General features: G+C 44.5%; 1 protein-coding gene across 2 annotated transcripts in view; it reads right to left on the reverse strand.

Annotated features, from left to right (window-relative positions):
• Positions 1 to 5,133: 5,133 nt before the first annotated feature.
• Positions 5,134 to 27,866, reverse strand: part of EPSTI1 (epithelial stromal interaction 1) — a 152,081-nt gene continuing 129,348 nt past the window's right edge. For both annotated transcript variants that reach the window (XM_075563031.1, XM_075563030.1), the window contains 3 exons: positions 24,458 to 24,531; positions 16,818 to 16,917; positions 5,134 to 5,636 (listed from right to left, as the gene is read on the reverse strand). In XM_075563031.1, the coding sequence (XP_075419146.1) occupies positions 5,628 to 5,636; positions 16,818 to 16,917; positions 24,458 to 24,531 (183 nt within the window). In that variant the 3' untranslated portion in view covers positions 5,134 to 5,627. The remainder of the gene's footprint in view (positions 5,637 to 16,817; positions 16,918 to 24,457; positions 24,532 to 27,866) is intronic.

A 27,866-nucleotide genomic window follows, 5' to 3' on the forward strand; every position in this document is an offset into this window, starting at 1 on the left:
TCCACCTCATCACGCTGCTGCTGCGTCACGTTCTGGAGTCACGAGTAAGCGTGCAGGTGGCTCTAAGGTGACCACACAGGGCAGGTCCACTCCATCATGTGCGTCTCCACGGGTCGCCCTCGGCTTGATGACCACTCGCACCACCAAAACTTGGTTTTCCATATATGGAGACTCAGCTCCCCAAACTGAACTTTAACTTCACGTTGCCCTGTTATTAACTGCCAACTACTTTAAGGGCACACGTAGGCATGAATCCACCTTCATGGGAACTATGGCTAATTTCCCAAAGGAACTTTCTAAACAACAAAACCCTTAATCTACAAATTGAAAATTAGGTTTGGGGCTCTTCATAATTTTTTTGTAAACAAAAGCACTGTAAAGAAAAAAAAAATCCAACAATCTCTTTAAAGTGAAAGAACGTATTACGAACAACAGAAAATATCCCTGTAGTAGAGAAACACAGAAAATAGAGGTGAGTGCACAAGCTCCTTTTAAAAGTAAATGGTGGTCCTCTGCTATGCCTTGCCCATAACTATGCCCAGCTGTTGGGCAAGACTTTCATTGTGTTCATCCGATATTGCTGCTCCATCCACATCATCCTGAGCAGACACCCCAAAAGAAACATATAGACAGAGTCAGATACATAGAAGAGAATGGCAATTAAGTAGCACTAGGTCAAAAGACTATGTACATTGAAAGAATCTTTGCAACATAATACCTTTATCAGAGACAGAGCTTTGACAAATCAACCACACACTCACATCCCTCTGCCTAAAAGAAATCAGCCAGGAATATGAAAAGAACATTTTCAAGAGAAGAAAGTAAATTGCAAGGATTAACCCTATGAAGACCTGGTGATGTGGTGGTCAAGTGTCAGAGCCACCAGCCACTCTGAGGGAGAAAGCTGGGGCTATCTGTTCCTGAAAAGATTTACAACTTCGGAAAACTTAAGCAATCATTATATTCTGCCCTGTAGTGGGAACACCTGGGATGGCTAACCACAGGTCAGTGGTTCAAAATCACTAACTGCTGTGTAGGGAAAGACAAGGCTTTTTACTCCCCTAAAGAATTCTAGCTCCATAAATGTGGGTGAAGGGAGACAGTGGACAGTGTAAGATACGGAATAACAATATATAATTGATCAACTATACATGAGAGTGGGAGGATGGGGGAGGGAGGGAGGGGCAAAAAGAAGAGCGTATACCAAAAGCTCAAGTAGAAAATGTCTTGGAAATGATGACGGCACCATATGTACAAATATGTTTAATACAACTGATGTATGGAATGTTATAAGAGCTGTAAGAGCCCCTAATAAAATGATTAAAAAAAATTTTTTTTTTTAAAAGAGTCCAAGTCTGAATCCAGGGGCCAGTTCTCCCTTGTCCTGTAGGGTCCATATGAATCAGAATAGAATCCATGGGAGTGAGTGAGTGAGTGAGTGAGTGATGTGCCTTCGTGAGTGTGCATGTAGCGAGTGTGTGTTACACTAAGACAGAATTGACTTGGTGGCACTGGGTTGTTTGCTTGTTTTGAACCCTCTGACATATTACCTACTCGGCACATAAGCCAAAGCTTAGAAACCAGTTACTGCTGTAAAGTTCTAGGCTCAGAAACCCACAGGGCACGTTCCCTCCTGTCCTAGCTATAGGGTGGCTGTGAGTCAGAATCAAATCACCGGCAGTTTGTGTTTGGAGTTGACATGCACTGGGGAGGGCGTAGGGAAAGGGGCTGGACCGGTGGTAATCAGAGACTATTGGTGCCACCTTTGGGGAAAGGAATTCATTACATCTCAAAACTCCCCTAAATGTGCATTCCTTTAAGTCATTGGTTCCCCTTTCTAGGCGGGTGCCCTCACTGAATCATTAGACGTTTTCAATGCCAGGATTTTAATATGCACACAGATAGAAAAAAAACAACCACACCAAAACATTACTGAGATTGACTGTGGCTATAATCTGAAAATATTTTTCTTATTATTATTCATCTGTCCTGTCTTAAACAAACAAACCAACAACCCCCACTGTCATTGCAATCGACTTCTGGAGATTCCTGTGTTGCTGGATAGAATTGTCCTGGGGGCTTCTTTGACTGCAGTCTTTACAGACGGGGATAGCCAGGCCTTCCTTCTGCAGTGCTGCTAGGTAGGTTCCACAGACCCGCTTTCCAGTTAGAAGCTGAGCACACACCGTGTGCACCTTCCAAAGAGTCTCCTGTATCGCATACCTTCTCGACAATGAACGTCGATTGCCTTGATAAGCCTTTGTTTCTTCTCGTCTTTCTTTTCTTTTTTTAGAGAAAAGCACTCAGGGGCAGGCCTTCAACCGCATCGAAATGGTAAACATGCACTTAGTGATTTCCCACCCTCCAGAGCGAACCAGGCCAGATCCGCTCCCATCGACTGACTAGGGCGGGTGCAATGTTGGAAGCCTGAGGGCCGGGGCTCTCACCAGCTCCTTCTGCCTCTCCTCTGGCCACACGTCGACAACCCCAAAGCCAGTCCAGATCGCATCTGTCATGACGTCATTGTCCCATACCGGCACAATTTATTCCTTAACAAAACCAGAACAGAGTCGTTCTTCCTTCAGGAGGGCAGGCGTACAGCAGACAGCCGCAGCACAGAAATGGACCCCAACTTTCTTAGAAGCCACCAAAGAACACGGAACCCTCTTCCCCCTGTGCTGGGGGTGGCCCTGGTTCCGGCAGGAAAGAGCAGCGAGTGATGAAATCCCTGCCTGGACCAGAGAGCAGAGCAGAAGGGCCATGAGACAGCCAGGCTGGCAGGTGTCTGCCCGAATGGCCGCACGCTGCCAAGGCAGTAAAATGCCCGCAGCCAGCCAACCACACTTTTACAATCAGTTTGGCGGTGCTTCCAACACAGGCCGAGGGATTTCGTTTTCCCCAAATAAGGCAATGACAAGGATTTAAATGGACCAAGCATTTTATATTAGTGTTGACAGCATGAGCCAGCTTCAGCGGGCAGAGGCTAGTGCGGCCCAGAGTACCTACATTATTTACTCCCGAGAAGCTGCCTGCACACCATCTGTTGTCAGCAAGCCCTTCCCGCGTGGCACCCCCCACCCCCGTCTCTGAGCACCCCCAGTCACGAGCCTTGGCCCAAGATCCTAAAGCCCTGCTGTTCCCTTGAGTCCAGTGGGGAGAGAAAATTAATTTCAACAGAGCAATTGGTAGCACAGAACATTTCTTAATACTGCAAGGTTATCATTGCTTGTCCGTCAGCAAAAACAAGTCACCTTGCCAAACTCCATTCTCACTCTGGACATGCTACTTCCCCTAAATAGCATGGCGGGGGCAGGGTTAATCAGCGCAGACAACCGATAGTCTTGTTCGTAAGTCAAACCCACTGTCATAGAACAATTCTAACTCATAGCCACTCTAGATCAGATTTCCAAGATTGTAAATCTCTACGAGAGAGGACAGCCTCATCTTTCTCCCCTGGACTGGCTGGTGGGATTGAACCAACAAACTTACAGTTAGTAGTACAAGGCCTAACCTACAGTGCCACCAGGGCCCTAGTACACTAGGGTGTATCCACCAAGACTTTGAGATTGAGTCATTCATGTACAACCCTCCTGCTGAGAATCTGCATTTACACCTCTTGGAGAATCTCCCGAAGAAGCTTTGGGAATGCTATCAGTTAAGCTGTGGACTTACTACCAAAAGGTCAGTGGTTCAAACTCACCAACCACTCCAAGGAAATGAGGCTAGCTGCTCCCATAAATATGTGAGGCCTCAGAAACCCTTTAGAGGGTCGCCATGCATTGGAAATGACTTGATGGTGGTAGCCTTTAAGAATCCCACGAATGGTAGGAGTAGTTGTGTGAAAATGGAGGTTCTGATTCGGTACAACTGGGCTGGAAATGCATGTTCTCAGCAGAGTGACAAACCAGGATGAAGCCCTTTGAAGCTCTGTTATAAACTCGGGTGGCCAATTCTACCTTAAAAATCCAGCTTGACCAGAGGATGTACACTGGTACAGATAGGAACTGGAAACACAGGGAATCCAGGACAGATGATCCTTTGAAGACCAGTAGTAAGAGTGGTGATATCGGGAGGGTGGAGGGAAGGTGGGATAGAAAGGGAGAACCGATTACAAGGATCTACATATAACCCTCTCACTGGGGGATGGCTAATAGAAAAGTGGGTGAAGGGAGATGTCGGACAGTGTAAGACATGACAAAATAATAATAATTTATACATTATCAAGGGTTTGTGAGGGAGTGAGGCAGAGAACAAGGGGGGGAAATGAGGAGCTGATACCAAGGTATCAAGCAGAAAGCAAATGTTTTGAGAATGGTGATGGCAACAAATGCACAAGTGTGCTTGACACAGTGGATGGATGTGGATTGTGATGAGTTGCATGAGCCCCCACTAACGTGAACATAAACGCGGGTGTCTAAAGTGACACAGAAGAGTTCAGCAGGGACGATTACTGCATGAGCACATTGCTTGGCAGCTGCGTGCCATCGAGTCCATGCCGACTCACAGCTTCCACAGGGCGAAGCAGGGCAGCCTCTTGGGGGTGGGAGGCTCCAGCCAGAAATCTCTCCCAGAGAGATCACCAGGTCACTTCTCACCCAGCGTCCTGAGGGGTTCAAATCAGCAGCCTGCCCGTGAGCAAAGAGTACTTTCACCACTGGGCCAGCAGGGAAGGGAAGTGTCCCAAACTCTGACAAAACACATGTGCTGGGCACATCTGGGTCGGGTGGGGTTTATGGGGACATGGCCCTTTTGTGAAATAAATTGTCCTACTCTGGGTATCGGAAGAAAGATGATTAATGAGTAAATCAGGACCAAATCAAGATCTAATAGAGACTACAGTGAATCAATATGGACTGGAAATATTAAAACAAAAGACAGCTCATGAAAGGAATCTCTGAGGGGGGGGATGGGGGTGTTGTAGACGACTAGCAAACTCCATGGTAACCAAAAGGTGAGGTTCAAGTTCACTCAGAAGTGCCTTGGAAGAAAGGCCTGGCAATCCACCTCTGCAAACAGGTCTGGACCATGCGAGAGAGCACAGTTCTCCTCGGACATACATGAGGTCATTGGAGGGAAGAGCTGATTTGACAGCAACTCTTTTCTGAGCAAGAAACGCAAACAAAACAAAACCACTTCTACGGGACTAACCTCCAAATTTATTGATCCATCTGATTAAAAGAGTACATATAAAAGATTCAATTTTCCTTTGCTTATGCATGGAAAGGGTTAAGAAGACAAAAAATTAAAAATCTGTAGACCTTCACACTTCCCCACACCTGACCTGAGGAGTAGACAATCTTTGGGGCACCCCAGTCTCGCTGCCCTGCGGGACCAAAGGGGTCTCTTTCTCCTTCTCTACCACACCCACGGTGGTTGTGATGCTACTTGCAGAAACTGATCGAAATGATTAGAAACCAGTGTGACATTCCGCTGGCTTTAGAGAGTCGATGTGACTGCAGGAAGCAGCTTTCGCAGAGATGCATGCACCGAGGACGCGGAGAGTCGACTTGGGGCAGCCGGAGACAGAGCAAACACCAGAAGGCAGAACCAAAACCACACACAGGAAAGGCCTCTCTTGGAGGTTTGTTGAGGGCACTTGATGAAGGCCAGGCGCAAGTCAATGTTCCTCACATCCCCTGGAAAGAAAAGGGAAGCAAAAAATTACCACACACAGCAAAACAAACTCCAAAGCCTCTGTCGCCCCAAGAGAAGTTCCTTCAGAGGACACCCTGAACGACATCAGGCTTCAGTGTCCATTTTTAATGATTTAAAGCCCCCGTGAAACGATTGCATTTTCCAGCTCTGGTGCATTGGAGTCACTAAATAGTCTCCGTCAACCATGTAATGGCTTGTTGAGTGACGTCCCGTCAGCTGTGTTCTTGGAGATAGGCTGACATGGGTCACAAATAATAGCATTCATGAATATTGTCACGCACCTCCATACTTCCAGCTGGAGCAGGCATAGACACAATGGGGAGCAGAGCAATTTAAATGGAAATGTACCAGGCGGCCTTGCGCTGTGTCATTCTGCAAGCAGGTGACTTCTAAAGGGCACCCTGCAGTGGGGAGCTAGACTAAATGAGTCCACCTTCCACATGAGAGGGGTCAAGTAATCCCAGCAAGCCTCCCACAATGCTAGGCCAAGCGAGCGCTGTTCTTGCTGAAAATCCAGGCAATGAAAACCTCAGATTGTCCCAGAGGTCATGGCCAACACCTAACTGCCCTTGAAGATGCAGGATTTAAGAGTGCCCACAGCATCCTAACGGGTCTCTTCCTGGTGTCAGAGACAAGGTCATTCAACCCGATGGTGTGAAGACCCCAGCCCAGGGGCATCGTGAAAGCTGATAGAGAATGCTAGAAATCCAGAGTGTATTTTTAAAATGTAAACTTTTCAAATTCTAGACGGACATATATTAAACAATATGCAAAGAATCTCATTCAAATTCAAGAAAATGTTTTGTTGTTGTTATTTTGTTTTTTCCAAAAAAGTCAACCCAGTATATCTAGTCAAAGTACACTCTTAGGGACCTATGAGTCTGCTGTAGCATTCCAAGAAAACACACGCGCCACTATCCCTACCCTTCCAGGTTAATGCCTACTGCAGTTACAATGAAGAAGAAGATAGGAGGATAGAAAGCACGATGTTAAAAGGGGGAGAGGGAGTCATTGCTGAGGGGACGCCGAGTTTCTGTTCAGGGAGAATGGAGGGGAAATCTGGGAAGTTCTCAAATTTCCCAAATTGTTTCATTCCCCTGGTTGCCATTGTCCTGCAATAGCTGTTTCCTGAGGGGTCAGAGCTATGACTGCCATCTAGAGTCCCTTCCATGTGTGATTTTCTGTCGTCTAATTATTGGGTTCACATCCAACCACTGGAGTACCTCAACTAGCAACAAACCCATAGTGGGGAAGATGAAGAAAGGCAACAAAACACAGCCAACATCTTCCATCCTCAGTCTCCTCCTGCCCCACCATCCAGAAAAGAGCAAATTAGCTTGGCACTCAACCCAAGCGCTCAGACCAATGTGCACCTCCAGGCCAGGGGACACATCACCATCTTAATGGCAGAGCTTTCCAACATTGGCTTTCAACATGGAATGTCTACTGTGTGAACAACGTCTCGGGAGCCCTCAGACCTGAAGCCTCTAAGGAGTGGTACCCTCCAACCACTCCAGGTCCCAACTGCTCACCTGACAGCCGGGAGCCCTGAACAGGTGGATGTAGTGGGCAGGGAGAGGGAGTTGGAATGTGCACACTTCAACCACCTTCTTTTGACTTGTCTGTTTGTAAGTTTTAAGAATCCTGCCCCATCCCAAGGTCAGAAACTCTTTACCAGATTTACTTTGCTTTTCCATCCCTTCATTTTACGCTTCACTCCTTAATCAATCTATTCTAGGGGACGTCTGGTGGGGCAATGGCTGGTGGTTCAAACACACCAGTGCCTCCACAAGGAGAAATCTGCTTCTGGAAAGATCTGTCTAGACAACCCTGCGGGCAGTTCAACTTGGTTAGGGTCGATGCAATGCACCTAACCATGCAACAATCTGAAAGTAAAGCCGTGTTTCCTTCCCAACTAGCTTGCCAGCATTCTCTGCAAGTTCTAGAGTCTAACCTTTTGCTATTTGTGTTTTGTAAAACATAGCATGGATGGAAGCTTAGTTCGTGGCTTCTCTTCTTACTTTTGTATGGTATCCTGTGATGAACAGGTATTTAAACTTTTAGTATAGACGTATCTATATTTTCCCCCTTTATGGCTTATACTTTGGGTTTTACAAAAACCTTCCCTAACTCACTTTTCAAAAATGTTTCTTTTATTTTCGTCTAAAATGTATGACGTCTTCATTTTTATTTATGAGCCTTAATCCACTTGGACTTAACTTTTATGTATCACAGGAATTTGAGATGAATGTGTCATGAAGGGATCTAACGTCTCACTGGAAATCCATAGTCACAGTAACACTTACTGAAGAGCACACACCACCAGTGATCTGTGGCATGTCCCCAGTTACAGCTCAACATCCCAGATGGGGTTTGGTCTGCCTAGGCCAAAACCAGACTATCTCAAATAAATGACTCTTCTTGGCCCTTTGCTTTGATTAGACTTTAGTTCAACCTACAGGTTATTTTTAGTACTCATTCCAATCTAATAACAAGATGTAATTATTTATTTACTTACTTATCGCTTGATGTCTTTCTACAGTGTTATGATTTGCTCTCAAAGACTATGCACCTCTTTGGTTAGGTCTTTTTCTGAGATTTTTTTTGTTTTGTTTTGTTTACTCTGAATGCATAGAAATGCAGTTAGTTTTAAGATATTGCTCTTATATCCCAACACTGCTGATCCCCTAATAATTCTACTCATTGGAGTATAAGCCATTTTGGGTTTTCAATGAGGAGAGCTGTTATCAATTGGGACGTATGAATGCCTTCTCCTTCTCAGTTCTCATTGTTGCTGTCGGGTGCCACTGTTGAATCTGTTCAGACTCAGAGCAACCCATGTAACATAGAATGAAACACTGCCCGGTGCTGTGCCACCTTCACAATTATTGCTATGCTTGTACCCATTGCTGTAGATCATCTTTAAAGAAAATAGTTTTATTTAGAAAAAAATATTTTATTGTGATACAATTTGGATCCCCTTAATAAGTAAAGATATTTCCCTTCTATTTCACTCAAAACACTCACTAGCATCCAGTCAATTCCAACACATTGGCGTCCAGGAGGTAATCCTTTAACAAGCTAAGAAGAGATTGAAGCTGTCAAGGATTCCATCTTGCTTGGACTCACAAGCAATGCACATGAAAGTAGAAGCCAAGAGATCAAACGACACATTGCATTGGGCAAATCTGCTGCACTTGACCTCCTTAAAGGGTTGAAACCCAAGGGTGTTCTTTGAGGACAAAGTTCCTTTGAGGACTAAGCCATGACCCAAACTTGACCCAGGCCATGGTATTTTCAATCGCCTCTTACGCATGTGAAAGTTAGACATTGAAGAAGAAAAACTGAAGAAGAATCGATGCATTTTAATGATTTTAATGGTGCTGCTCAAAGCACAATGGGCTGCCACTGGGACAAACAAGTCTGTTTGAGAAGTACAGCTAGAATGCTCCTGAGAGGCAAGACTGTGTCTCCTATACTTTGGACGTGTTGCCAGGAGAGACCAGGTGCCGCTACCGTGGCAATCCACAATGAGGAAGACCATTGGCTACATGGATTGACACCGTAGCAGCAACAATGGGCTCAAACATAGCAACATTTGTGAGGATGGTGCGGGGCCCAGCGGTGGTTGGTTCTGCTGCGTACTGCGATGACTGACTTGACAACACCTAACAACAACTAGTTGGCTAACAGATTGTATACTAATCTGACGGAAAGTTTATCAATGGTGTCTCTGTATGTATTGAGGTGGAAATAGTATCATGTTTCTCCTATAATGTGTGTAGACTTAGTGTGGGTGTAAGCCAGGCCAGCATGTCTGGTATAAACCCAACGAATGTTATACTTTCTTATTTAATTCATTGTCAAACTTGTGGGTGGAAACTTATCTTTGTGATGGTTTGAATCTATGCCTACGGGCAAGACCGGGTTATGATTTTCTTTCTCTGTCCAATCCTGGATTTTCATTCAAGGTTACCTGCTGAGTAATTTAGGGGATCCTTCCTCCTTATCCCTACTGAGAAAACTCTCTAGACATTTGAGGTGATGGGAACATGGTAAGAGATGAACCTAAATAGTGCCTTTGTCATTTGGCATCCTTATCAGCAATATGTGAAACGACACTGCTTTCCCCATAGGCTTGTATGAAGGAGCTTCGAAAGTTCCCGGAAAATTTTCATGATCTTTTAATTCAGTTTTCCAGGTACTTTTTGAAGATTCCCTCATAGAGTGTCATCTTTTTTAGTATCTGCCAAACAATATATAAGACATTGTGTTTTGGCATGTCTTGAATTAGCATTTGTTTTGGTATAATAAATTTGCTGATTTCTTCATTTCAAAGATTATAATTTTGCTTCTGGAAAGTTATGTCCCTTTTCAACTCTGTTTGGTTGTTTGTTTTTCTGGGGGGGGGTTGTTTGTTTTCTTAATCATTTTATTGGGGGATCATACAATGCTTATCACAATCCACACATACATCCATTGTGTCAAGCACATTTGTACATTTGTTGCCATCATTATTCTCAAAAATCTGCTTTCTACTTGAGCCCCTGGCATCAGCCCCTCATTTTCCCCTCCCTCCCCTTTCCCCTGTCCCTCAGGAACCCTTGATAATTTACAAGTCATTATTATTTTGTCATATCTTACACTGTCAGTAATTGTTGCACTTCCACTTTTTATTTCATCCAATTCTTATACAAACACCCTAAAACCAAGCCCACTGCCATGGGGTTGACTCTAATTCACAGCAAACCCAAAGGACAGAAGACAACCCTCCATCTGGTTCCCACGATTGCAGATCTTTACAGAAGCAGAATGTCACAACCTACTCTCTGACCGGCAGGTGTGGACTGCAGCTGAGCACTTGAACCTCTGCGCCAACAGGGCACCTTGACTTACACATTGTTGTTTTAAGTTTGGAATCAGATCACGTTAGTGTGATAAATTATGTTGGTAATAAACTCTTTGTTGTTTTGATGATCTTCAATTATAGCTACTTACTTACATATGCATGCAGTAAGTTCCAATTACTATGTAATGCGTAACATATATCAGTGAACAAAGCAATCAAAGAAGCTTGCTCTTTGAGAACATGTGTTAGTGTAGGGGGAGACAAAGTAAGCTGTGTCCTTGTGTGTGACGAAGTAGAACTTCCCCATGGTGTTCCCTTGACTGCCATTCTTATGGAAGGAGAACACAAGTTATTTATCCTGCTGAACCACAAGGTGGGTTCACACTATCCACCTCTTCACTAGCTGCCTAGCACTTAACCAATTCACCACCAGAGATTCCGTAAGTAAGCCAACAAAAGAAAACCATAACAAAACAAACTCTCTGCCATCAAGTCAATTCTAATTCATAGTGATGCTATAGCGCGGAATAGAACTGCCCCACGGTTCCCCAGATTAGAAATCTTTATGGGAGTAGAAAGCCTCATCTTTCTCCCGGGAGCACCTGTGGTTTCAAACTGCTGACCTTGTGCTTAGCAGCTCAATGCACAAGCCATTATATCACCAGGGATCCATCCTTAAGTCCGCAGTCAGCAGAATATACAAAGGTGAGTCAAAGAATATTGCTATAATATGGTAAAAACCTTCCCTAGACAACAATATCAAAATGTGAAGCTAGTACTTTTTGACATACACCTCCAGTCCACATACTTCGGAAGACACTGCTTCTATCTAACTCTTCCCCCAAATAATTCAGCGCTCTGTGATTTATACTACACATCATCCAGCAGTTGTTGGCGCATCGTTTAGGCCTCAAGCCATCTTCCTTTTCAATGGTTGCTGCTGAGTCTGCGGAACACAAAACAGGGCAAGATCAAGACCGCAGGGTAGATGTGGCAGGGCACACCAACCAGATTCTCCTAGGAAGCCCTTATTATCGTCAAAGGAAGGTATGCAGTTGTGAGAAAACAATCTCCTCTGTGCAACTTCCCTGGCCCTTTCTCAACAATCGTTCTGCACTCCCTTAATCTTCTTCATAATAAGCCCTCATGGTAGCCCACATCCTTCAAGAAAACCTATTCATATCACCCTTATAACTTCCCCCCAAAGTCACCAAAGCCATTGAGCTGAAGTCTCTACATTGAACGTAACTGGCCCAGCAGATCCCCTGAAAAGCCACTGTTTTCAATGGACCATCTTTTTGAATGCACGCTAAAGAGTCTAAGCCAGGGGGTATCCTTGAGATAACCTGGCTCCTCTGCCTCCGCATCACAGAGACCTGGTGAAGCATGCGCCGTGTGGAGTAACACCTGGCGGGTGTGAACTAAATGCAGTACAAATGGATTTATTTGGAAAGTACGTTATGTCTATGAGACGCTGAAGAGTGCTTTGGAAGAAAGAAGTGGGGCCTAAAAAGGAGACTATGAAGTTGAAAGGGAAGAAGGTGGTGTCAAGTTTGAATAGAGTGTCCAAGGGAAACTCATCGAGGTAATGGGTTCTAAGAAAATACTGAAGGAAAAAATAAAAAAGAATGCAGGAGAACAAGCTGTGCAGCTCTTCTGGAGAAGCTGCAGGACAGCAGCCAGGACAAGGGACACAGGTGCTGGTAACAAGTGCCCTGGAGTCTCAGCAAATACCAGGAAACAGTGTGGTACAGCAGCATGGGCCAGAGCACAGGAGAGGCCAGAAAGGTCAAGCGGGGGTCCGGGTCACGTAGTGCCGGGAAGGTTACTGCAAGGGCTCTGGCTTTTACTCCAAGTGAACTTGGGGGCCAGGGAAGGTTTTACGCAGGGAACTGGTAAGAGCTGATGTCTGTCACTATTGTGTGGAGAATAGATTCCAGGTGGGTAAGCACAGAAAACGGAAAACCACTTAAAAGGTTACCGCAATCATACTAGTGAAGGAATAGTGGTGCCCGTGGTGAGAAGGTGTTGGATCGGATGTATGTTGAAGGCAGAGTCAGGAGTGTGAGGGATGTGTGAGAGAGGTGTGCCGTGAGGGGAAATCAGGGGAAATGCCCATACTGCCTTAGTGAGGCGGGCCAATGATAAAGCTGAAATGGTCTATCACACATCAAGCAGAAACAGCTGCATATATCACTGAACAGCAGGATACAAGAGAGACAACTGGTAGGCAGTTGAATACATAAGGTTTGACTTTGGAGGAAGATGCTCAAACTAGCAATAGAAATTTCAGAATCATAAGCATATGGATGAGATTTGATGTTATGAGAATGCATAGATCCACCAAGGTTGCACGTATACACAGCTAGAGCGGATGGTCTGAGATGTATCTCTGGGGCACTCCACTGTTGAAAGGACAGGGAGATGTAGAAATTCAACAAAGGGGAAGAAAAGGAAGGGGGCCCTACCTTTTGAAGGAAGATCATTGGAAGCCTAAGGAAAAACAGTGTTCTGGAAGCCTAGTAACGTTTTCTATCTTCAACGTGAAGAAAGTGGTTCACCATGCCAAATGATGCTGGTAGGTCAAAATGACAACTGGGAAAAAAAATAGCCATATGGCCATCTAGCAGGGAAACAACTAAGCCCACATAGAAGAAACACACCTGCCTGTTAGACCATGAGGTGTCCACGGGATCAGGTATCAAAATATCCAAAACAAACAATTATATCGATGCAAATGGGGGGAGTTGGAGTAGAGACCCAGAGCCCATCTGTAGACAATTGGATATCCCCCCCAGAGAAGGGTTACTAGGAAGGGACAATTCAACCAGGGTGTAGAATGGCATCGACAAAAATACACATCATTCCTCTAGTTCCTGAGTGCTTCCTCCCCCCGACTACCATGACCCAGTTCTACCCTACAAATCTGGCTAGACCGGACTACATACATTGGTAAAGATAAGAGCTCTCCACACATGGAGTTCAGGAAAGATAAAACCCTCAGGAACAGTAGTGGGAGTAGTGATATCATGTGGGGAGGGGGACTGTGGAGAGTGGGGAGGGGGAAAAAGGGGGAACCGATCACAAAGTTGGATATATAGCCCCCCCCCTCCTCCTGAGAGGGACGAATAACAGAAATGTGGGTGAAGGGAGACAGCATACAGTGTAAGATATGGAAGAACAATAACAATATGTAATTGAGCAAGGATTCATGAGAGTAGGGGTGTGGGGAAGGGAGAGGACCAAAGAGGAGATGGCACAAAGGGCTCAAGTAAAAAGAAGTGTTTTGGACATGTTGCTGGCAACCTATGTGCAAGTGTGCTTAATACAACTGAATGATGGTTTATTATCAGATTTGTGAGCACCCCCCCCCCAATAAAATGATTAATAAACAAAAGAAAGGAAAATAGCCCTAGGACTTTACAAGGTGGAGGCTGCCAGTAGCCCTGACACCAGCAGTTTTGCTGGGCTACTTACCATGTGGGCGGAGGAGAAAATGCTAGAAAATAAAGAGAGCGTGCATAGATACCCCGAGGGTCATGTGTTAAGGAAAGGAAAGAAACAGGTCATTAGCAAAAGAAAGAATTGAGATCCCCTGATATTCCATGTTCATGGACTCTTTCAGGTTGCCAGAGACGATTAAACATCTCAGGAGACCAGGGGGCAGGTGTTGTTGGAACACATTCCCTAGGAGGCTCAGGAGGCCCAAGGAAGGCACCACGGGGGACGGGAAGTCCATGGCAGCCAGAGGAAGGCCTGGCCTTTTCATCACGCCTTCTTCCAAGTGATGGCAGCATGGGGAAGCACCTCGGACTTGGGAAATGCCTGGCCTACAAAGCACCCTCAGCTCAGTCATGCTCCCAACTGCATCATTAAGAACGTCCATTCTCCATTTAGTCGATGAGGGATCTAAGGAAAGCTACGTGTCATGTTGAAGGCTGGGCAAGTGCCAGCCCCTGGTCCTCCTGTCTTCTTCAGAAACTTACAGTGATTTGCATGCATCCCACCCAGCATGGCTCCGCATCCCCATGTGTTCTTCCAGGTGAGTTATATATTTTAAGAGCCAGGTTAGCTGAGGTAGGACATACACTGTAAATTTCCAAGTCCTAACCAAAATCAGAGTTCCAGTCATGTTCCACAACTGGAAAATGATATAAACTTAGTCAATGATTTAAATTCACAAACCCCCTAATTTCTGCATGAATCCCATTCACATAATTCTTCTAAGGCAATAATTTGGAAAGTGTAATACAGGATGTACATGTTATGTTTTATTTTTTGTCTCCTCTACATGATCATAGCAATATAAAGAAGCATACATTGTAGATCATTACGGAAGTGGCATAAGTCCAGTGCTGGGCTGCTAACTCTAAGTTCGGTAGTTCAATGTCACCAGCCACTCATCAGGAGAAAGATGAGGCTGTCTGCTCCTGTAAAGATTTACATTCGCAGAAACCCTGTGAAACAGTTCTACTTTGTCCTATATGGTCATTATGAGTCAGAATCAACTTGATGGTTTAGATTAGGCCCTGCATAATGCAAACGACTAGTGAACTTGCTTATCACACAAAGATGGGGAGTTTGAGTTCACTCAAAGGTGCCAGCCATCAAAGGCCCACAGCTCTGCTGGGACACACATCAGATTGCTCTGCGTCAGAAGTGACTCCACAGAAATTGGTTGTTTTGACATTGGTTTGTTTGCCATTTTAAACAAACCTAACTACATAGACATGCAGGCTGTATTATCTGCAAATGTGCCTGCATTCAGTTGCCCTAAACATATGTACATTTGTGCAACCCATCCATCAATTTTCACTACTTCATTCCTCATAACACTCCTTTCATTCCTAAAAGACAGCCTTCTCAAAAATAATCGTTTGTCCCCAAAGATTTATTAAAGAGTTATCTCAAGATTTCCCCGAACTTAGTTTTTGACTTTTGTTATGTTCTGTTATTGCGTCACTCAGGTTTGTTTTCTTTTGTGTTGGCTTGCGCGCTAGGTTTGGGGTTGACCTGGTTGGGCCAGGATTCTCAGTGGTTTGGCAGTTAAGACCCAGTGATCCTCCATGAGAGGATTAGCACAATGCAACCAACTTACTCATGGGCGTGCTATGAGCACCCAATCAGTTGCAAGAAGAGAAGGGTGGGATGCAACCTCCTTACTCAGGCCGCAGCCCTGATACAACTAAAGCACATTGCCATGAGGGAGTGGCGGACTTCCAGTATAGGTAGAAGCTGTAGAAAAAGCTTGGCGTGATGTTTGGGGGTTTTTGTGTGTGGGGGTGGGGTGGGAGTGGATCATCTGACTCATCAACCTTTGGTTCTTTGGACTTGAGCCAGTGACCTACCATGTTGTCTGCCAATCCCGAAAGTCATCGAAGGCCCGTCATCTGCTCTGCTGACCTTGAGTTCATATGCTGCTATAACCACCACCCTGCGGCCTTGCTGATCCTGGGCTCATCAGCCCCTGAAGCCACAGGAGTCAAAATACGCCTCCAGTCTAACATCCGTCCCATAGACGTCAACTCTGCCTGACTGCCACAGCTGTGTGAGCCATTTTCTGGATAGAAATTTGCATAGCTATTTTGCTGGCTTTACTTCCCCAGAGAACTCTAACACAGTAAGTTATGTTTATGCTTGGGCTCTAATTAAATTGTACAACCTGCTATGGTCAGTTTTGATTTTTTTTTTATGCATCGCCCAATCATACATCCCTAAGTCTCGGTGCTGGCTCAATATGCTGTGCGTGGGAAGGACATTAAACACCTATTACAATACAGCTGTGGGGTTTTCTTTGCTGAAAACAGTAAGGGCATTTCAGTTTCAAAGAGTGTCTTTTACTATAGGGTGTTTTTTTGTTTTGTTTTTTTTAAAGAAAGTCATCTTGTAGTGAAAAATTACATACCTATTTCTTTGTTTTGCTATTCACAGAGAGAATATATTACTAGAGAAGGATTACTATTTTGTGACCATATTTCACTTAAAACCTTCCAGGAAAAAGCCACGTTCCTTTGCTTTCATTGTAGGTCCAGGCAAGGGTGAACACAGGCCTTTAGGGTCAAGGCAATCAAGCTGACCCAAGGAGCAGGGATCATTGTTAACTGTGAGCCTGATTTCAAGGCTCCCTCACTCAGAAGCCGTGTAGAATTCACAGTAATCACCGGCTGGTTGCCCGTCTCCCAGCCCCGCAGCACACCCAAGCACATCTGGCATCTGGGGAGAAAGCCTAGACATAATTTTAAACTTCTCACTGTTTTTATTCTTGAACTTTGAAAGATGACTTCTTTTTAAAAAAAGGAAAGAAAAAACTCACCCAGCTGTTGCCACGATTCATATTCCAATAGCCTCCAGACTGCTCGAGGCCACCTGGTCGACTTGCGCCTTGGAGTCGGTCCAGGAAAGCATTATTTACCCTTTAAAACAATGAAAAATGTGTGTGAGTGGAAAGCTGGCTGCAGGGCGGAGAGATTTGTAAGAACCTAATGTGCTGTATGAACTGACTGTGGGGACTGCCTTCCCCTTCAACTTAGAAGTCTGGGGGAAATTCGTCTTACATTTACCACATGGCACGCAGCTCCTGGCCCGTTATTGGAACTGCAGCTCCTCTGGATTCAGCCAACCCAGAAAACCCACTGCCCTCAAGCCCTTTCCAGCTCACAGTGGCCCAGGACAAGGTTTCCGAAGCTCTGAGTCCTTCAGGGAGCAGATGGCCTCATCTTTCTCCCAAGGAGCAGCTGGTGGGTTAACACCCCGACACTTACCAACAGGGCTGCCAGAACTCCGGAATATAGGCCCAATCAGACACAAGGTCTCCTTTTTTCCTTTATTTCTCATCCAACAGTACATTTTTATTTGCAGCAAAATTTCCCCTCAGTATCCTAACCCTCCTCTCTCTCTGCTCCTGCCCCAGTTCCTGGCCTCCTCGTGGTCATATCTTTTGGGGTAGTCTTCTTTTGATGTAAAAACGACATTGCTTCATCTTTGTTTTTCTTTGCAATAGTGGTGTCATTAAATATTTCCCTTTGCACAAGTGACTAAGTTTGCTAAGCATCATGTTCTCCTGTTTTGTCCATGTCTTTCAGTGATTAAAAGAACTGCCGTTGTTTTTTTATTGAGAGTCAATTGTATGAATGTGCCAGTTTGTTTATCCATTCTTCTATGGGCAGATATTTGGGTTGTTTCCTTGTTATTGCTGTTATGGAAGTTGCTGCAGTAAACACAGGCATGCCTGTGTCTGTGTTGTAGCCTCCATTTCTTCGGGTGCATGCCCAGGAGAGAGCGCTGGGTCCTAAGCTCCTTGTCTTTGCATGTGTGTAAGGACGGGGGCACAGAAGCTTAGCTTCTGTGTTTTACGCACTCATCTCCTGCCACCTTCTACCCATCTTCTACGTCACCAAGAGCACGAGCACTCAGAACCACGCAGTGCAGGCAACAGCACCCTAATTGGCCTTGACAGCAATGAACCCCACGCTGTGCAAAAGGCACGAGCTTCAGCAAGAACACAAGCATGAAGCGGAACTACACCTGGCTCTGCAGGACCACTGTCAGTCTCACTGAAGCAAGTGCCTGAGTGAAGCGGAGAAGGGAGACAGGGTGGAAGCATAGCTAAAGGGAACTGTCCGAAGAGCAAAGCCCCCAGAGCGGCCTGCCAGCAGAAGCTTGAGCACCCTGGCCCTGGTGCCCTATCTTACTTGCAGTCACCAATTTCAGAAGCAATGCTCAACACAGAGGAGGAAAAGCCAGAGAGAAAGGTAAGAAAGTGGTATCTTACAGGTCAGGAAAGAGCTGCCTAGAAGATGGTGACTATATTCTATTTCTTGGCCTGGGTACATGGGTGTTCACTGAGATGGGGGGCAGGTGGTAAGGTGGCATCCACATGTATGCTTCTCACCCACAGCTCTATGTGGCTCAAGGTTCCTTATCATTTGGATGTCATGGCTCCGGTGAGACCTTCCTGGGACACCCACTGTCTGCACTCTGTCCCTCACCATCATCCTGTGTCATCGGTTTGACTGTCTGAAATACTCTTGTTCCTCAACTGCCGGTGTTCTGTTTGCTTCCCTCCAGATTATAGTTTCATGGAGGCCTGGGACTGCTTTGGGGTTGTTCCAGAGCTCCAGGACAGAGCTGTTGAATGAACTGTCCAAACACATGGTCCCCAACGCTGCATTGGGAGGCCACCACTGGCAGTGAGTGCAGTCCACAAAACCAGTCGCTGTCCACCGCTCCCAGTCACAGGTCTTCTCAGACTGACAGCACGTCGCACAAGGTGAGAGATGTGACCTCTGAGCATCAGTTATTGAAAGGAAATCAAGAGTGGTGAAGTTCCTCTGATACTTAGAGAAAGTGCCCACATCTGGTCTCTGTCCACTGCAATAGAGTTAATCAAACATATGGGTAAAAAGAGACTGTATATTTCAATTCCTATTGAGAACTCAAAGTGTAGAGAGTGTGGGCCCAGCCAATCATAAGATTAGTGGTTCAAATCCACCAGCTGTTCCACAAGAGAAAGAAGAGGCTGCCTATTCCTATAAAGATTCACAGCTTCTGAAACCTTAAGGAGCAGTTAGATTTGTAAAGGGTGAGTCTGAGTTGGAATTGAATCAGCAGCACTTTTACAAAGTATGTGTATTATAGATCAAACATCCTATATTATATATATATGATACTATGGCCAAGTGGCCCAAATTTCAATAAATCAATTCAGTTAATTCCAATTTTAGCTCATGGCCTAGGTCGTGTTGAGTCCTTGACTCCTTGCTTTGTCTTTGCAGGAGGAGAAAGCCTCGTCTTTCTCCCACAGAGCATCTGGTGGTTTCAAACTGCCGACCTTGAAGTTAGCATCCCAGCTAGTAGCCCACTGTGCCACTCAGGTTCCATCCTTGCTTTGTCTTCTTCTCTTTGGAATTCCTATTTGTCTTCTCTCTCTCAGAAATGTACAGTAGGTCAAGTTCAGGTATACTCTCATCTTGTTATAGGATTCAGTGAAAGTTTATAAGGGATACCATAAGCTCTCTATTATAAAACTCAGGGAAATAAGGGTTCCGCTATGTGGACTTCTAAATAGAAGAGAGCACGCTGCTCTTTTGATGGCAATGGGTTAAGCTCCTGGAGAAAACCTAATGTCAGTCTCCCAGATAGAGACTGCATCACTTGGAGTAGAAAGGACTCCTATTATCATGGACCCATAAGGACAGCATTGTCCTCATGATAATATGGGAGAGCTAATTGCAGGCCCCAGAGGACAATACAAACACTGGCTCTTTTTTTAAAAATGGAGTAAAATCATATTCATTCAAACACTCAATCAGTTATTTCAAAACTCATGGCTGAGTTTATTATCCAGAGAAGTGTTCTCAGGGATTAAAATTGGGCCTTCACTTAATGAGAACCAATATTAAGTGAAAATGAGGTAAGAGAACTCAACAGCCCCACCAAAACTTAGATATTTAATAGTATGAAGAAAAAAAACCCTCCAAGGATGAAGGTCCGATAACAAAGCATTCTCTTTCTATCTCTACTCAAGAGACCCGCGTCCCTCTTGGGTGCCCACATTGAAGATTCCTTTCCTGGTCCAGCGCTTTCTTCAAGAAGCTGGAAATCCTCAAGATTTCTTCAAGAAGCTGGAGGCTTGATTAAGCCCCAAGAAGCCAGAGACATAACTGGAAACTAAAAGCAACCAGTGTTAAAAAAACATAACAACAGGTTTTTGAATGGAATGTCTTTTTTTAATCATTTTATTAGGGGCTCATACAACTCTTATCACAGTCCATACACACATCAATTGTGTAAAGCACATCAGTACATTCATTGCCCTCATCAGTCTCAAAGCATTTGCTCTCTACCTAAGCCCCTGCCATCAGCTCCTCATTTTCCCCTCTCCCCTCTCCCCCCTTCCTCGTGAACCCTTGATAATTTATAAATTACTGTTATTTTGTCATATCTTGCACTGTCTGACGTCTCCCTTCACCCACTTTTCTGTTGTCCGTCCCCCAGGGAGGAGGTCACATGTAGATCCTTGTAATCAGTTCCCCCTTTCCAATCCACTCTCCCACCACCCTCCCAGTATCGCCACTCACACCACTGGTCCTGAAGGGATCATCCACCCTGGATTCCCTGTGCTTCCAGTTCCTATCTGTACCAGTGTACATCCGTTGGTCTAGCCAGATTTGTAAGGTAGAATTGGGATCATGATAGTGGGGGAGGAGGAAGCATTTAGGAGCTAGAGGAAAGTTGTATGCTTCGTTTTTGCTACATGTCACCCTGACTGGTTGGTCTCCTCCCTGACACCCTTCTGTAAGGGGATGTCCAGTGGCCTACAAATGGGCTTTGGGTCTCCACTCCGTACTGCCCCCTCATTCACTATGATATGATTTTTTTTTCTGATGATACCTGATCCCTTCAACAGAATGGAATGTCTTTTAAGGAGAGAAAGATTGAGCCAAGTTGCAACACTTGGAAAGAGTTAGACTAGTAACCAAAAGGTTGATGGTTCAGACTTACCAGTCACATTGAGAGAATATGATAAGGATTTTAAAGATTTTTAAAAGCCTCTGAAACCCTGTATAAGGTCACTATGAGTCAAATTAACTCCATGGTAAAGGCTTATACCAAATAGGGCACTGGGGACACTGTCGGATAAAACTACAAGGTCCAAGGTTCAATTCCATCAGTCATTCTTCAAGAGAAAGGTGAGGGTTCTGTGCTTTCATAAAGGCTCTTGGAAACCCTATAGGACAGTGATTCTCAACCTGTGGGCCGCGACCCCCTTTTGGGGTTGAACGATCCTTTCACAAGGGTAGCCCAAGACCATCGAAAACACATAAATATTTCACTATATATCTTGTTTTGTGATTAATAACTAAGCCTTAATTATGTTTAATTATGTTCAATTTATAACAATGAAATACATCCTGCATATCAGATATTTACATTAGGATTCATAACAGTAGTAAACAGTAGCAAAATTACAGTGATGAAGTAGCAATGAAAATAATTTTCTGGTTGGGGCTCACCACCACATGAGTAACGGTATTAGAGAGTCACAGAGTTAGGAAGATTGAGAATCACTCTATAGGGACACTATGATTTTCAATCAACTTGACGGTTGTTGTAGCTAAGTGCCATAGAATCAGTTCCAACTCGCAGTGACCCCAGGTACAGCCGAAGGAAACACCACCTGGTTCTACAGCATCCTCACACTCATTGTGGTGTTTGAGCACTGGGTCAATGCATCTTGTGCAAGGTGTTCCTCTTTCTGGCTGCCCCTACTTTCTACCAAGCACAATGTCGTTTTCTAGAAACGGATCTCTCCTGATAACATCTCCACACTCTTAAGAGGTCTTGTGCAACATGTCTTTTGATCTCCTGACTGCTGCCGCCATGGGCACTGACGTAGATCCAAGTAAGACAGAGTCCTTGACAACTTCAACCTTTTCTCCATTTTTTCACGATGTTGCCTTTTGGTCCAGTTGTGAGGATTTGGGTCTTCCTTACACTGAGTTGTAATCCACACTGAAGGCTACAATCCTTGATCTTCATCAGCAAGTGCTTCAAGTCCTCCTTGCTTTCAGCAAGCAAGGTTGTGTCATCTGCATATCCCAGGTCGTTCATAAGTCTTCCTCCAATCCTGATGCCGCATTCATCTTCATATCATCTAGCTTCTCTAATGAGTTCTGCCGCATATGGATTGAAAAAGTATAGTGAGAGGATACAACCCCGACGCGCACCTTCCCTGATTTAAACCATGCAGTATATCCCCTTGTTCTGTTCTCACAACTGCTTCTTGGTCCGTGGACAAGTTCTGAATGAGCAAAATGAGATGTTCTGGACTTTATATTCTTCTTAAGACCATCCATAGTTTATGACGGTCCACACAGGCAAATGCCTTCGCGCACTCCATGAGGCACAAGTAAACATCTTTCTGGTATTCTCTCCTTTGAGGCAAGATCCATCTGACGCCAGCTATGATACCCCTTGGTCCACGTCCTCTTCTGAATCTGACCTGATTTCTGGTTACTCCCTTTCAATGTCCTGTTATAACCGTTGTTGGATGATCTTAAGCAACATTTTACTTGAGTAAGATATCAATGACATCATTCTATAGTTTGAGCTTTCTCTTGGCTCACTTTCTTTGTAATGGCACAAATATGAGTCTCTTCTACCCAACTGGCCAGGAAGCGGTCTTACAAGTTTCTTGGCATAGATGAGGGAGTGCTTCCAGAGCTTCTTCAGCTTTCTGAAACATTTCAATGGACATTCTGTCAATTCCTGGAGCCTTACTTTTGGCTAGTGCATTCAGTGCTGCTGGGAGTTCATCCTTCAGCATCATTGGTTCTTGCTCACATGCTACCTCCAGAAATGGTGGACTGCCGACTAGTTCCTTTTGGTACAAGCCTGTGAGCATCATTTCAATCTTCTCTGATGCCTCTGGCATCATTCAATGTTTTGCCTATAGAATCTTTCAAAATATTAATTCAAGGCTTGAATTTCTTCTTGAGTTCTATACATCTCAGTTATGTTCTTCCCTTTCACTTTTCTAAGTCCCTGCACATTTCATTAAAATAGTTGGCTTTGTCTTCTCAAGCTGCCCCTCGACAGTTTCTATTCCGCCACTTGATTTCATCCTTTCTTCTACCCGCTTTAGCTACTCTATGATTGATAGCACGTTTCAGCATCTCTTCTGACATCCATTTTGAACTTTTACGTATTTTCTGTCTTTTTAATGACTTTTACTTTCTTCCTGAATGATGGCCTTGAGGTCTTCCCACAGCTCATCAGGTATTCTGTCATTGGCGTTCAATTCCACATATCCGTTCTAGAGATGGTCTCCAAATTTGGGTGGGAGAGACTCAAGGGGGTATTTTGACTCCTGTGGACTTTTCATTGCCCTTAGCTTTATCCTGAACATACAAAAGAAATAGGTAGTAGTAATGACCCAACTTTACCCCGCAAAATACGTTAACTTACATACCAGAGTTCTAATACTCCTTGTCATCACAGAAGAATATGTAAATTCATTTTTGACATTTTCAGACCATTTTGACAAGATCTGGAAGCTGAGTGGTCCATTCAAAGGAACCGGAGCACACATTCTGAGTGACAGCCCTTACATGGGACCCTTGGAACTTCCGTGCAAAACTTTCATTCATAAAAGGAAACTACCGCATTATAAAATATGCACCAACGACTGGAAATGACACCTACCTGGGAGAGCCTATTCATTTTCCAAAGAAGAATTTCCTCCCTTCAATCACAAAAGGCCTTTATATTAAATTCTCCTAAGACACACAGTGCACTCTAAGAAAAGCCTAGAACAATAATGAGAGCCAATCTTGTGGGTACCGGCACTGTCCTAACATCAGCGCAATAAAGGTGTTTCCTAGGCAGCATTGAGGAATTCTGTCTGATATTAGGAAGAAGACACTGTAACGTTTTTTAATTATCCCATTTTAAGATTTTCACCCACACATACACCCATGTATTAGTCAATGTGGAGCAATTTTAATGGTACCTTTTCTCTGAGTTTTTATATTAAAATATGAGCATGTCACCATCTACATGAATTACATTACTGAATAAACAGACTCATAATTGAATACAAATGCAATTATTGTTAGACATTAATGGTGGTGAGGCATCCTCTCAAAGGATTAGAATGCTTTGTCCTGGCACAGTCATATAACCTACAGAAATGTACAACTGAAGGGCGTGATTCTGTTTTCTAATGTGAGTTTACAATGTCACCTAGCTAGAGAAACTGATTATTGTGTGCATGTGTGTAATACATAGCAATTGGTATCTCACTCAGATACCCCAAATCCCAATTAATAAAGATTTAAAAAGTAATATGGATTATAAAGGCATTTCAATATACCATGTTTCCCTAAAACACTTCAAAATCTTTACAGGTGGTATATTAAAGAACAGGACATATTTTATATTACATTATACCTCCTATGTTCAGTGTGTTGGCTTTGGGCTCTTTCTTCTTCTTCTTGTTGTCGTTTGAAGTCCAATAATTCACTCTGGGAAGAATACAAGTTTACAAACAGGGTTTTCAATTAGCACGATTACCTAAAAAGACCCCCGACATCAATGACACAGTTCACTTTAGCTGGTGCAATATTTCTCTTTTTAAACTTTCACTTATATACCATTTCCACATGAAATTATTTTCCCACATAACTGGGTAGCGCTTCATCAAACAAATTTTCTCTGCGAGTGTAAAATTGTGAGATTAAAAAGCCCACATGCACAGTCAGGATCTTAGGTCACTGGGAAGAACAGACACAGAGAAAATAAAGTTCCGGGCAGACACAACTATGTCTGATACAGAAAGCCAGTGTCATCTGGTTCCTAAGGACTGTCCCACACACCACTTCCTGATATTTCTCTAGCATCTTACACCTGATAAATTCACAGGGACGTACAAACACTCGACTCGATTCTAGACTGCAATTCTGCTTCTGAAACATTCTCTTTCTTTGAGAAGAGGTGCCCACCGATTGCTGACTAGCTACTTCTGGTGCTAACCGAATTTGTGGATTACGTCAAGGAGGTTATTTGCTTCACATTAAAGATGAAACTATTAAATCGTCCACTTCTGACATCCTGATTGACTTTTAGGAAGAGGTAACTTAGCTTCCAGACATATTTGACTATGTTTATAGTATTATCAAAGATTTAACTATTTATGATATTTGGGCCAATTCAACAATTCTTTAAATAATTCACTTAAAAATACTTTCATGTCTATTACGAGCTTGACAGTGAAATGAAAGGTTAAGGGTTCATGTCCAGCCATTGGTGCCTTGAAAGAAAGGCCTGGAACTCTAGCCCCCAAAAGCCAGCCAAGTATCAGGCTACGGAGCAGCGTTCTGCTCTGACAGGGGCTGCCATGAGGCAGCGTCAACTTGACGGCCACTGTTTGTTGTTTTCGCTTGGGTCTGTGTTGTCTTTCATGAAGCTGACAACTGCTGGGGGCAGGAGAAATGAGGAAGAGAAGAAATCAGCTTGCATCATCTGAATACAGAGGCTAGGGCAAGAGCGAGGAGAAAACAGAGAAGGTGAGGGAGAGGGGGTGTGGCTGCTGAGACACGCTCCCGCAGGAAGGCTGCTGCAGGTGGTGGCCGTGGGTTCTGGCACCGCCACAGTCAGGATTTCTATGACCCTGTACCCAACGTGCCATATTCACTAAAGGAAGGCTGGCTGTTCCTTGGTACCAACATGGATCATTTAAGCTAATTAATTTATTCTGCCAAGCTGACAGTCACTGCAGATGTGGCTGACTGCCTTCCGAGCATCATCTTGGTTCATCTGCAGTGTTCTCATGCAGAAGTGCAATATCTAGTTGGAAAGATACAAAATAAGGTGCTCTGGTCCAAGGACTGAGCTTTGCGCATGAAGAGAATCAAATCACATTATACAGGAGGGAGGATTACACACAGCATTTGAGACACCGTCAAATCTTCCTCCACTCAACATACATCTATTAAGCACTAATCATTCCTCAGACACATGGATTCATGCTAGAGATGAAGACAAAAATCACACGGGGCTGCACCCCCAAGCCAGTCACAGTATATTGAGGGAAAGCGATCCAGAAACAGCCTAGATGCAAAACAGAACGAAATGTGTGGCTGAACACCGATTCAAGAGACATCGTGTGAGACTATGAGGGAAGGAATGCAAATGAGAGAAATCAGGGGCAAATAGGCCTGGCTGCCTGGATGGCACCAACAGTTTAGGCACGACCACTAACTGAAAGGTTGGTGGTTTGCTTCTACCTAGTGGTGCCATGGAAATCCACGTCTGTAAGATTTCCACCCTGGATAAACGTAGGGGGTGCAGTCCTCCCCTGACACACCTCCCCTGACATTATGAAGCGATGAAAGGCCAGGAATTTGGCTTTCAGCTGGGTTGTTCAACATGCCCATGAAACACCAACAGAAGAGTGTTTGCCTTATCACTTGTTGATCCACATAGCTTGCAACAGTTGAGACTGAGTTCGATACAGGAAGGGTTACTTGATATTATAAAAGAAACATCATCTTAGGGAGATGAGGGTCAGTTTCCTGTAAACACTGGCCAAGCGGTTTATGATAAACACAAACCCGCAGTGCCTGTCCCTATGCTTGTCCTCTTGGTGCTGTTCTTGTCAGGAGAGGGGTGGCTTGGCTTGAGGGCCTCGGGCGAATCCCAGAGAGTGGTGCCTCTCTAGAACCTGATGTGGATTGCCTTGTTGAAGCCTGAACTCCTGCCCTGGTGAAGGTGGCCTGGTTTGGAGAAGTAAGATTTTCCTTTGAAGTTAGAAAGAGGCAGTTGTTGTTGTCATTGTGCCATCAAGTTGGTTCCAACTACGGTGACCCTCTGTACAACTGAACGAAGCGTCACACAGTCCTGCCCCAGCCTCACAATTACTCCTAGGTTTGAACGTGTCCATCCATCTTGTTGAAGGTCTTCGTCTTCTTCCCTGGCCCTCCACTCTAGCAAGCATGATGGCCTTCCCTAGAGACTGGTCCCTCCTGACATGTGCACAGTATGTGAGATGAGGTCTCGCCATCACACTCCAAGGAGCACTCCGGCTGTACTTCTTCCAATACTGCACCCTTCATTCTTTTAAAGGGCTAGGGTGGGCCCTGTGTTAGTTCGGGTAGACTAGAGAAACAAATCCATGTGTGAAACTCACACGTGTGCAGGAAAGAGTTTTATATTGAAAAGTTTTATAAGAGGAATTGAACATTGAGAAAACATCCCAACCCAGTCCAGTCCAAGGCCATAAATCTTATACTAGTCCATAGGTCCAATATCAATCCATCAAGTCCTCTTCAAACTCATGAAACACATGCAATGAAGCCAAATTCAGGATGATCACAAGCCAGTGGGTAGAAAGTCTTTGGATCCAGTGGTATTGTAAGCATCTCAGCGCTGGCAGGGGTCTCTCTATGGCTTCTCTGGCTTCTGAAGTCTGGTTACGTCCATGTGGCTTGTCTTTTGCAATGTCTCCCAGGGTGTAGCAGGTGGAGACAGGTATCTTCTGCCTCCAAGGAGGAAGTACCAGGTTCCCAGAATTCTCAGGAGAAGGCCATGCCCACACAGAAGTCTCATTGGCTATCTCCAGATTGACAGCCTAGACTCCACCCCTACACTCTTAATCCTTAAATTGACACCAGATTAGGTGACTCCCACAGGCCCTAATTCTCATCTCTTCTGAGTGGCATCTTCCAAAAGGGAAGAACAGACACCAAAACAGAGTCCCCCAAAGGAGGAGCACACATGGGGTAAGGATCTGCCTATAAGCCAAGGAATGCTCACAATTATTCAGGATTGTCAGGAATCTGAAAAAGACGTGAAACATGTC

The sequence above is a fragment of the Tenrec ecaudatus genome, chromosome 11, assembly GCF_050624435.1.
Source record: "Tenrec ecaudatus isolate mTenEca1 chromosome 11, mTenEca1.hap1, whole genome shotgun sequence".
NCBI classification, from domain to species: domain Eukaryota; kingdom Metazoa; phylum Chordata; class Mammalia; order Afrosoricida; family Tenrecidae; genus Tenrec; species Tenrec ecaudatus.